This window comes from Trichomycterus rosablanca, chromosome 25 (assembly GCF_030014385.1).
Source record: "Trichomycterus rosablanca isolate fTriRos1 chromosome 25, fTriRos1.hap1, whole genome shotgun sequence".
In the NCBI taxonomy this organism is placed as follows: domain Eukaryota; kingdom Metazoa; phylum Chordata; class Actinopteri; order Siluriformes; family Trichomycteridae; genus Trichomycterus; species Trichomycterus rosablanca.
This window is the reverse complement of record NC_086012.1, coordinates 734940-747028: the sequence shown is the minus strand read 5'-3', so window position 1 is coordinate 747028 and position 12089 is coordinate 734940. Positions and strand designations below refer to the sequence as shown.

Below are 12089 nucleotides of genomic sequence, written 5' to 3'. Positions count from 1 at the left end.
GTCTCTATAGTAACAGCTCCACCTCTTTTCTGACACAGGCTAAACGGGCTTATGCTGTTTAATGGCGGAGATGCGGTGGGAAAACAACTACAACTTAGCAACAAGTTCCCGGTCTCCAAAACAAGTGAGGAGGCTAAAGCACATGAAGGTGAATAAATAGTGCCATTTATCTGGTCTCTTGTTTAAAACAGTCAATATTTCGATTAAAGTTTAATCAAGTGAGATTTCTGAAGTATCATCTACAGATTAGCCAGTTAGCTGCTATTTGCTAGAGTTAGCAGGGTAAATTAGCTAGTTAAATGATTAACCTCTCCATTATCCCACTGCACTGGAACTGGAATTAACATTGTTTACATGAAATAAACTTAAATAAAAGCCATGCCCTGAATAGTTACACTACATTGCCAAAAGTATGTGGACACATGACAATGACCTTGTTTTACATCCTATTTCCAAATCAACTGTTTCCAAACTTAAAAATGATCAAAAATCTGTGGAGAAACTGCCCAAATCCAGGTGTTTAAAGCTTAAGAGGCATCTTGCACCTGTAACTGCTGTCAAATGGGCTTTTACAAAGAATTAAATAGGTTCTGAGTGTAGATTGATGGTCAAATTGTAATAACATCTATTCAAAATCAAATTCACAACTCAATAGTGTTTGAATCCACAGTGTATAATGATATTTATGATTTTTAGGACCTTGGTGGTGGGTGACTAAGTGAAGCATTATCTAAAAAGCATCAAACAAAAAACTCAGAAGCCCAAGTAATCAGTTATGAAATAAACAGTCATTGGTTTAACGGAAGCTGCTAATTAGAACAGATTAGATGGTTAATTCCTTAAGCTATAATAAACTATAATGTCACACCATCTCTAATTACGTCTTTTTACTTTCATTAGCTCTGACAAATAACCACATGCTTAGTTTAATCTGTTCCGTTCCATTCAGATCTGTTGTGCACTTGATCTCAAATCTGTCTCTTTATTTTCAGACGAGGAAAAGTCTATTCAGATAGATTAATGTGTCTAAACAGTATAATCTTTATAATCTCTATTGAGTCTGCTTCAGTAGCATAATCCCTCAGTGTTGGAGCTCCTGAGTGGAACAGCAGACCCTCGATGTGTTCCCTCCTGAGTGGAGACGCCGTAGCTCGATAGTGGTCGAGTCTGCCCCGGGGGCACCCAATATGCCACTTTAATTATGCCAAACAGCCCCATCCCTCCGGCCTGATCAGATCATATGGACCATTTTCACTACATGGGAATTTTCATCTTTTAGTTTGCTGACTCAGAATTTAACTGTTTTTTCTCTGTTTTTGGAGAAAAGCTTTCAGGATCAATAATGCGCACATCAGTGAGCAGCAATGAGGCGTTAAACACCCACCGTGATTTTAAACTTCCTCTTTAATAATGCCTTCTGGAAATAAAAGGCCAGGAGCGTTTCTCTGTGCTTTAGGTACTGATCTCAATTTGTTTGTGCTTGATTTTTTTGGAGGTTCCTGATCATAGATGCATTTTTAGGACGTTCCTCGTTAGTTCTGTGTTTGAAGGAACCACTGTGAGAAGACAATAGACCATCTGCAGCCAGGAACCATGTCACACTAAGACTGACAGCCCAATTCATCAGCTGTCTAAATAGATATGAATATATACATGACAATATTTATAATTATTTATTATATTATTTATCATTTTATGCAGATAAATTGTGAGACTATATTAAGAGGATTAAATGACTTATTGATTTCTTACACCTGGCCAACATTTCTATTTCTGAAAATTAATACAGTAACTAAATAGAAGGTGCAATAATTGGAAAATCTGCAACCACTGATGCTTTCAAGTGTTTATTCCTCATGTGGCTTTGTTATTTTTTTATATTAATTATTCATACTGTCACAGTTCCAGCTTGTTTTAGTGGTGAGGTTTAAAAATCACTATACTGGTCTCTTTACACTCAGCCCACCCCACTAAACTAATGGACATGACATTCTGCATTAGTTTTACATATACAGACAACATCCCACGTATATTGCATCTATAATGCATTTGTTCTGATAAACCATACACAAAACCCTTGTCTTTCCCTGTCTGATACAGACACAGTGACATCATGGGTCATTTTTATCGTTCTTTTGTGAATTTCATTCATTGACATATAAAAATTATTTAGAAGCCGCACAGTACTGCACAGCAAGACTGGCCCTGTGGATCTTTGTTCGGTGTGCATGTTCTCCCATCTGTCTGTTTGGGTATTATCCGGGTGCTTAGTTTCCGTCCACCTCCCAAAACATGCAGAAGGTGGATTAGCTGCTCTGAATTAGCTTTAGGTGGGTCAGTGTTGGCCTGCAGTAGATTGGTGTCCTGTACAGGGTGTAGTCCTGCCTTGAACCCAGTGTATCTGTGTGAGAAGCAGCTAGATAGTTACTATAAACAGTTCAGAATTTCCCTGGGTTATGTCCTGTTTCCAGATCTGCTGGTTCCCTCTGGTGGCCAACACGAGTGTGGCAGGATTTCCACATGTGGTCATTAATTCACTGTGTGGTCACAGCAGTAATTACTCTAATCCTCTGCGTGTGATTAACTCTGGAAATGAGGTCAGTAAGACGCCATACTGCGTTTAAACAGCCTAAAACTGGGAAAGAGCCAATGGTTTTTACTGTCTAGGTGTTCCTGTCTTGCACCCATTGTTTCCCAGTTGAACCAGAGCCATTTACTTTGCATTAACAAATGCAAAAATATAGAAAATCATCAGGTTACAAACACTTTTCCACAGCACCGCATACACTGCCATTATTGTTATTGTAGGTAAATAATTACAGTATGAATATTTTTAGCCAGTATAAAAACCTGACTTGACTTTTATTGCTGATGTTTGTGATATTCTGTGTAAAAGAAGCCGATTCTAATGACCCATTAAAACCAAACGCTTTGAATAATGAATTTAGGGATTACAGCCCATTCACCCCAAACACACATCAGATTAATCCTGTGCATATGATACACGCCAGATTGCACAGAAACCCCAAAACAGGAGGGGTGCAAAAGTGTTCGTCAGGGTCAGAAAGCTTTATGATGCTCTGATCTGCCCTTTAGACTCGACCACATCGGAGAGAAGAACGGGCAGATATATTAAGGGTTAAGGAACCTGTTTAGGAGTCGATCAGTGCCAGCTTGGCAGTGGTGGGGCTAGAACCAGCAGCCTTCTGATAACTTGTCCAGTAGCTTAACCACTGAGCTGTGATTACCTTTTTACTGTCTAGCTGGTGCTGACCACCTAGAGTATGTGTTCATCAAAGGTGGCATGGACTACCCTTTTTTGGCTTGTGTGGGTGACATGGCACCAATGCAATGGGTAATTGGATACATCTAAATTGGGAGGGAAAAAGGAGGACAAAAGCAAAAGCATGTAACATCAGAAAGTGAGATTTTCTCATTTATTTAAGGGTCGCCTCAACAGTCAGCACACCAGACTTGGCCCAGTTTATGCCAGATGCGCTTCCTGACTCATCCCCCCATTTCTTTCCGGGCTTGGGATCTGCACTGAGAGCGCACTGCCCCCCAAAGTCCCATTTAAGATAAACAAGATTTTAACGAGATTTTACACCCTTACCAAACCTAAATACAAACGATTCTATAAAAATTGCTAAATTACTCTAGCACACTACCACTGGGACTCGGGATTTGAATCCTGACTGGTGCTGTCGTCCGGTCGGGCATCTACATACAGACACGAGGGGTCTCCGAGGCCCCGCAAATGATTTGCATCCTGTCTGGGTTGTGTTACTCCATTCTGCCCAGTGATTCCGGGGAAACCGGACCCACAGCGACCCTGTCACTCACGTTATTTCTGAAGGATCCCAAACGTTCCATTGAGCTTTTGATCTGAAATAAATAAATGAAGGTGTTGTGTAAATCACAGCTCCTCCACATGTTCTACCATCTGTGCAGGTCTGTAGGAGAGAAGATCAGAGACACGGACGTTAATGAATGCCGAGAAGGGCCGGACATCAAAGGATGAGAGAGGTTTGGGAGGTAGGCGTGACTGTCTACTGGTAATTCAATTCCAGGTCACTTAAAATGCTGCAGCTCTCCTCAGGTGCAGAGTTCCTCAGTACTGGAACAACCTGGAGAGGATGGAGATGCTAACAGGTGGAATAAATCAGTTATATAAGGGAAATGATATGCTTCTGACGTACTGCAACAGTTTAGGGAAGGTCCCTTCCAAAAGCAGGCTTTATAACGACATGAAGAAACAACAGCATTCTTGAGGAACTGAATGGGCATAAATTCCCACATGCAGACGTCACTCTATTTTAATACAGTTTGTTTTTTAAGTCCAACAAGCTCAGGGTCTGGTGTCCAAATACTTTTGGCCATATATTGGCAGCTCAGTGGTTTAGGGCCGAGACTAGCAATTAGAAGGTTGTCGGTTCAAGCCTCACAAACGCCAATGCTGGACCCCTGAGCGAGGCCCTTAACCCCTTAATTGCTTAAATCGTATTCGGTCATGATCGTAAGTCGCTTTGCTTGAAATGTGAATGTTTAAACTTACCAGCCTCAGTCATTAAGGCTTCAGACTTCTAATCTAACCTGACTGAAGTCAGTAGAGGGATCGCATTAAGAAATGAAAAAATACAAAATCAGGAGAGGATATAAAGTGTGGTGATGTAAAAAATAAATAAATAAATAAATACGAGCGTTCTGACTGAAGCTGTAACAAAAGCTCAGATTTCCAGTAGAAAAAGAACAGTTAGTGAGAAACTGAGCTCGTCCTCTGAGGTTTGAGCCGTTTAACCTCAGATTAAGACGATATACTGCAGGACATGTCACGGCCGGTCTGGCTGCTCTATTTCTGACCAGGACACGGGTGCAGGACTGCGGCCCTTCAGCCTCGGTGGGCGTAATGAGGTCTGTATTTTATTCTCTCACCAGATAACCAAGTGGCAGCTTTATTACTGTGGCTAATGGAGGAAAATCTTTAGAAAGGCCTGAGCGCCCCGGCACTTTTTCTTCCTCAGTGAGTCCACGTATCACCTCGAGACAGAACCCGCCCTGCGGCTGGACGCCGGGCCTGACCAGACCTCCCGGCCGAGGGAGGATTAAAATCAATAACCCATAAGCAGCGGCGTGTACTCGCTCATGTCCGATCAGACCCACAGTGACAGGGAACGATGATGTGTGTGTGTGTGTGTGTGTGTCCTTCAGTTCTCTGTTAAGGTGAACTCAATTATCAACCGGAAATCACATTTCCTGATCAACGACGAAGCCTGACGAAGATCAGCGGTGAAAGTTTCCCTGTTCTACAAGGAGAAACAAACAGCAGAGTCTCTCCTGTCACACTAATATGGATTTTTAACATAAAAATAATTAAAATGAGGTCAAATGCAGACATCAGCACTATACACAGAGACTGTAGGTAAAAGTATTTGGACGCCTGAGTATGAGCTTGTCAGACGTCCCAATTTAAAAACTATCGCTATTAAAACAGAGCGACATCTGTTAGCCCTTTTTGTTTGATGTGGAATGGGGTCTGTTCCAGTACGTGAACTTGGTTTTGAACCGGTTCAGCGCATTTCTACCAAAAAAACCCTTCCAAACTGTAAATACTACAATACTGGGGGTTTCAGCCCGAATTTTCAAGCGACCCACATTTTGTCCATGATTTTTAATGCGATGCATCTTACTCTCTCTGCTGGTTTACAAGATGTAACATAAAGCCTCCACAAGGGGGCCCTCAAGTACAAGTTAATTTACTTATTATTATTTTTCTCTGCGACACCCAGGGTTTAAAAAACCTAGCTGTAGAGAACAGCAACACTGAATGTAAAGTACATAATAAAATATTTAAATAAAGTTTAAGAATATACTGACAAACTAAACCTTGATTATACGGCTGCTAGTTTTCTAACTCGTCTAACTAAACATCTGCAAAAGAAAACACACCGAGTCGCCTTCTACGTCTTTTTATCACTGAGTTGATCGATGCTTTTTTTTTACCCCCTTTTCTCCCACTTTAGTGCATCCAATTTCTGCCCGTCAATCATCCTCTCACTAATGATGGTCCCTGCTCCTGATTGGGGAGGACGAGGCTGCTCCATGCCCCCTCTGAGACGTGCACAGCAATCGAACATCTTATCACCTACACTTGACGAGTGCAGTGCAGTACAGCGCTGTGTACGGAGAGCCACACCCTCTACCGCACTCCTTACCCATCTCCGTGCTGGCGCCACCAACCAGCCGAGCAGAGATCGTAATCGCACTAGTCTGAGAGAGAGTCCCCATCCGGCTTAGTCCCGCCCCTATCTGAACAACAACGTTGTTCATGTGGCCGCTCATCCTCAGCCGGTAGGCAGAGCCGAGATTCGATACGATGTGTTCGAGATCTCAGCTCTGGTGAACAGCGTGTGTTTTACCGCTGCGCCACCTGAGCTGCGGATCATCGATGCTTCTTGCATGAAACGAACATCTGTAACAGCAGCACAAATCCTCACAGGTACTCTACATGCTCCACCGTCGTGTTAGAACTGTTTACTTCCGTTGTGCAGCGCCCTCTGTAGTTGACGCATCTTTGGCTCCCATAAACTACTGGAAACCAAGGGTCCAAGAAGCCAGAATGGAACCTGTTTAAGAACCAGAGTTCTTTTGGTCCAAAAGCGCTATGTGAGATCTTTTCAGCTAGAATAGCAGACGCTCTTCTGAGAAAACTTTCTGCATTTTTTAGCCAAGCCAGGGTTGAAACCCAGATCATCAGCAGGGAAACCAAAAGTCTATACCAGACCCCATGGACCCGAGTCTTCACCAACTGGGCTTTGGAGAGTATGTGAGACTGTAGGTCTGCCAAGGTCTTCCAAACTTCTGTCGTGTTCTCTAGCCACCACCGTTCCCCAACTAACCATTTTAGCGTGTGTGAATCTCATGTCTGATTCACACCTTGTGACAGAGCATTTTGGAAACCGAATTTTGGATGTGTTTTGGAGGGTTCGTCCATCCTAGCATAAATCAGGTAACCTATTAGAGCTCTCTCCTCTCTCTCTCTCTCTCTCTCTCTCTCTCTCTCTGCCCATGCATGAGACCACAGCAGCATCAGAGAGCCTCAGGAATCATCTCGCCTCGTCTCATCTCTGTGTATGCAGCTCGGACTCAGCACCAGGGTTCTGATTCCTGCTTTCCGCTTTCTGTTTCCGTCCAGCATGCTAACGTTACTCCTGAGGCGCGCGCTCGTATAGGCGACCTTCCTCTGATGCGACGGTGCAGGATTTCATTTTGGGCTGTCAGCTTCAGGCTTGTTGAGCTTGACGAGTTTCTCCTGAGTCGTGTGTAAATATCACATCATGAAGCACGTGGTGAACTTTCCAGCGAGCACGATGAACTTCTCTCTCAGGAGAAAGCAGCTTCAGCTCGGACGTTAAAGGACAGGAGAGCTCAGGAACCCGTCAGGAATATTCCAGATTAGAGATGATGCCCAAGCCTTCACGTCTGGTCAAGCCAGTGAAACCGTCGAAGCAGGCGAGCAAGGAACCTCCGAGCGACCGCATGAGGATGCTGATTGTTGGAGAGAGGCTGATGAGAGCCGGCAGCGAAGGAAACCTGGGGGGGTCCAGTCCGAACCAACAGCTGGAGCAGAGCAGGAAGACCATCTCCAATCCAGGTAACATCTGTGCTTTTAAAGCCTGGTGAAGGGGTGTGAATGATGAGCGGCTGCTCCCCGGTGAAGTCTGGAGTGTTTACGGTGCACTTCAACCCCTGACATTCAGTTTATACAAAGCAGATAGAAACCAGCTCACTCTGGGAATCTAAACTGGTCCAGAATTCATTAGTGACTGGTTTATTACTCGTTGAACGGTTGCAGGACTGGCAGACTGGCAAACACAAACCATAAACAGACCGTTTAAACTCCATTTTATCGAAAATATTGAGAGGAAATTTGTGATCTGACGTCTAATAACGTTGTCAGTTTGTGCTACACGGACAAAAGTATTTGGACGCCTCTTTTAATTTTAGAATTTGTGTGTTTCACCCTTAGCAGTTGCTAACAGGTGTAATAAACCTGTTAGATAAAGAAGATTATGTGCTTCTGACTTTGCAGCAACAGTTTAGGGAAGGTCCTTTCCTGTTCCAGTATGAGCGAGCTCTATAAAGACATGAAGAAAAACTCAACAGCTCTGGCATGAACTGGAACATCAACTGATCAATCAGCACCCAGCCGTACAAATGCACAGCACAAATCCCCACAGACGTACTCCAAAGTCTTGTGAGAAACAGCTGTTGTTCCAGCTGAAAAGATCAAACACAGAGGGTCACTCAGTTTGTTTTTGATAAGTTCATGGTCAGGCGCCCATATACTTTTGGCCATATAGTGCACAGAACGATCTTATGGTGCGAAAGGTTCTTCAGTGCCATTTAACTTTGTGGCCAGCCCTGACGAATCCTCTCTTGATTAAATGGACACTAATTCCCACAGGTACACTCCAAAATCTCGTAGAAAGCCTCTCCAGAAAAGTAGAGCAGAAAATGGGAGGTGCGCCTCCGTGAATGTGGATCATCGTGTAAATGTCATCTCTTTTTTTGCCGAAATATCACGCCGTGATCATTTCTGGCCCCCGGCGAGTTCACACTCGATTAGCGGCGCATCGGACGATATCTGCACTGGAGGCGCCGAGTTAAATCAGGATTCATGTTCTGACATTTTCACCAGCAGAAACTCGGGGCGTTCACGCTCCTCCGGTCGGACGCGACCGGCGAGAGATCTGGATCGTGTCCGTAAATCTGCAGGAGGCTTCGGCTGCCCCGATGAACGACGCTATTTATAAACCGCCGCCACCTTCGGCCACTTTTGTGCAAGTCAGCAGTTCACGGCGTCGCCTTATAACCGTAAGGAAGGGCGTCGGGAACACGTCTGATACAGCAGGGCTCCGAAGTTTAGGTGCACTCATGGGGACCGCTTGGTCAAAAAATATACATACAGCAATTCAGACGATGCAAAAGTATTTGGACACCTGACCACGAGCTTGTTATACGGAAAATAATTGGCTGGTTCAAAGGAGGGAGGGCTGTAGGGGTTCCTCATTTACACGCTTTTATCCAAAGCGACTTACAGTACTGAGCCTTATATACATGGACGTCGGATGACCTTATGGAACTTTACTCACTCACTCACTCATTGTCTTAACCGTTTATCCAATCAGGGTCATTGGGGTGCTGGAGCCTATCCCAGCTTTTCAATGGGCGCAAGGCACACAGTAACACCCTGGACGGGATGCCAGTCTATCGCAGGGCAGACACACACACACACATTCATTTATAGGGCAATTCAGTGTCTCCAATTACCCTGACTGCATGTTTTTGGACTGTGGGAGGAAACCGGAGCTCCCAAAGGAAACCCACGCAGACACGGACCTGGACCGAGGACCTTCTTGCTGTGAGGCGGCAGTGCTACCCACCGAGCCACCCACAGAACTTTACGCACCATCAAATGAATCGTAATTGCCGTGCGTATATTTCTGACCGCGTCGACAGTGTCGTCATCGAGCTCTTACACTTTTACCGTCAGGTTCGTCTATCTAGCGCTGAGGTTTCTGACGAACCGCGAGCTCGGTGTGGTCGAGAGTCGTACACACTCGGGATGTCGGGTTTATTTGGAGTGAAAGCATTTGGAAATGCATTGTGGGAAATATGGTGGACTTTACAATGACTCTGCAGGGCGGTCTGGATCCCGATGCAGATCTTTATTACTTTTATTTCCTGAAATCACGCTCTCAGAGCTGGAGAGCAGGTTGTGGACGGAGGTAATCAATAAACCCTCCAGTGTTATAAATCATTATTACATTTATTACATTACAGTAGTATTTTATAGGGGGGGGGCAGATTGGGAGGTTGAACAGGTCTCCTGTGTCTGGCGCCTGTGAGCGCCCGCACATACTGGGTCTGTCTGAGAACCTAGCGACCCGCCCTGCTCCCCACTACCTACCTGGATGCTGGGATTGATCTTCATCTTCGTCGGACGCTCCCTCATTATTCATTCAGTCAGATTTATATTTCACTTAGAATTAAGGCGCCTCAGTAGGAGCATTTTAAGGGATCTAAGGATTTAGACACGCCCTCTTCTCAGGAGTGTAGGATGATGGGATATGTGTCTATATATAGAGAGAGCGCTGGGTTTATCAGACAGATTCAGGCAGTGTCCTCAGTCTCTGATGATTATTATCCTGTGCTGCTTGTTGATGCTCTCTGTAATTTCTGGTGCTTTATTATTATTTTAGCACTGATGCACTAATGGACATAAAGTGCAAGTCAGACTCCCAGGACTGAAGGTTGTCGGGTCCGACCCCGTGGATGTAATTCGGCGTGTGCAGCGCTCCGTAACGCTCCGCTCGCTCGGTGCTGCTAACGCGCCCCGACTGCTGTTTCATAACGCCGAGTCGGACGAGGTCGGGGACGAACCGTCCAGACACTTCAGACCCTAATAACAGATTTTCAGAAACAGCCCATCATCTCAGATACGTCAGGCTGATGCCGTCCTGCCAGGCTGATAGAGCGGCTCAGTGGAGCGCATTCGGCTCTGAGTGCCCGACGTCTGGTCACCTAATGATGGACTGTTTTTATTCAGAATAAAATGTGATTTGTACATTTTTAACCCAGACTGAGGGGTATTAAGGGAGCTTGTCGGACTCCCATTTCAAACCTCTGAACCTTTGAGGTGTGTCTGTGGAAATTTGTGCCTGTTCAGTGGTACAAACGAGCATTTGTATGGCTGGGTGTGGATGTTGGTGTTCCGGTTCATTCCAAAGCTGTTAAGGGGAAAGTTATAGCCTAGTGGTTATGGTGCTGGACTAGTAATCAGAAGGTCGCTGGTTCAAGCCCCACCACTGCCAGGCTGCTAGAGCGGCTCAGTGGAGTGCGTTCGGCTTTGCGTATCCGACGTCTGACATTTTTAACCCAGACTGAAGTGTATTAGGGGAGCCCATTTCAGCTGGAGCAACAGCCGCTCGTCTGAGAAGCTTCTCACAAGACTTTGTAGTGTGTCTGTGGGAATTTGTGCCTGTTCAGTAGTACAAATGAGCATTTGTAAGGCTGGGCGCTAATGTTGGTGTTCCGGTTCATTCCAAAGCTGTTGAGGGGGACATTGTAGCCTAGTCGTTATGGTACTGGACTAGTAATCAATAAGGTCGCTGGTTCAAACTCCACCACTGCCCGGATGATCCTGTTGGGCCCTTGAGCAAGGCCCTTAACCCTCAATTGCTTGGACTGTATACTGTCACAGTACTGAAAGTCACTAAACTGAGCTTTTCTTCATGTCTTTATAGAGCTCGCTCATACTGGAACAGGGAAGGGCCTTCCCTAAACTGTTGCTGCAAAGCTAGAAGCATGTAAATTCCTTTAGATCAACTGTTGTGCCTGAAACACAGCAATTCAGGAATTAGAAGTGGCGTCTTAATACTTTTGTCCGTAAAGTGAAGGATCAGCAGTGAAGGACAAGACAATGTCTTTATAGAATCCTTATAGGAGTGTCCTTATACTTTTGGCTTTTATTTAACCTCCTGTCTTTATTTAAAGGTATCTGTGTTGGTTTAGTGCACATGAGCTCATGTTTCCATCACCTGCTCACGATCTAAAGTGGAAGTGGAAATGTTTGCTTAGCGCTCCACGGGTCAGTCCCCGTTTCCTACCCCTCTACCCCCTTTACCCCCTCTACCCCCTCAACGAGAGAAAAAAAGAGCCGTCCACATCCGGGCGCGGCTTTTATGTTTAATATAAACAAGATCAAGAGTTCAAACTGAGCTGAAAAGTAATAAACCATGAATATTACTGGAATCTTCTGCTGGGAACACTGGGAAATGTGCTAAACCACACTGGTCCCACACTGGAACCATTAGGCCAGACGCGCTGGTGTGGCCGACACACTGCTGGTCAGAGACTCATCGTTTAGCCGCCTTGTTTACACAGCGCTGAAGGACTCTGGACTGACAGTGGGCATGATGGTGTGTGTGTGTGTGTGTGTGTGTGCATGTGCGCAGGATTCTTGCTGCTTGACAAAGTCGAGCTGATTGATTTAGTTCACGCGTGCCCTGCAGTGGTGGTCTCAGCTT

General features: G+C 45.0%; 1 protein-coding gene and 1 long non-coding RNA gene across 2 annotated transcripts in view; both read left to right on the top strand.

The window, feature by feature from the left end:
* The first annotated feature begins 69 nt into the window (after positions 1–69).
* LOC134302833 (uncharacterized) lies at positions 70–5864 on the top strand. Its single transcript, XR_010007588.1, has 3 exons — positions 70–148; positions 3952–4035; positions 4936–5864. It is a non-coding gene; the product is annotated as an uncharacterized LOC134302833 (long non-coding RNA).
* A 1589-nt stretch (positions 5865–7453) lies between these two features.
* The window catches only part of si:ch211-207d6.2 (sickle tail protein homolog), a 39290-nt gene continuing 34654 nt past the window's right edge, over positions 7454–12089 (top strand). The window contains exon 1 of the mRNA XM_062987800.1: positions 7454–7651. Within this exon, the coding sequence (XP_062843870.1) occupies positions 7459–7651 (193 nt within the window). The 5' untranslated portion in view covers positions 7454–7458. The remainder of the gene's footprint in view (positions 7652–12089) is intronic.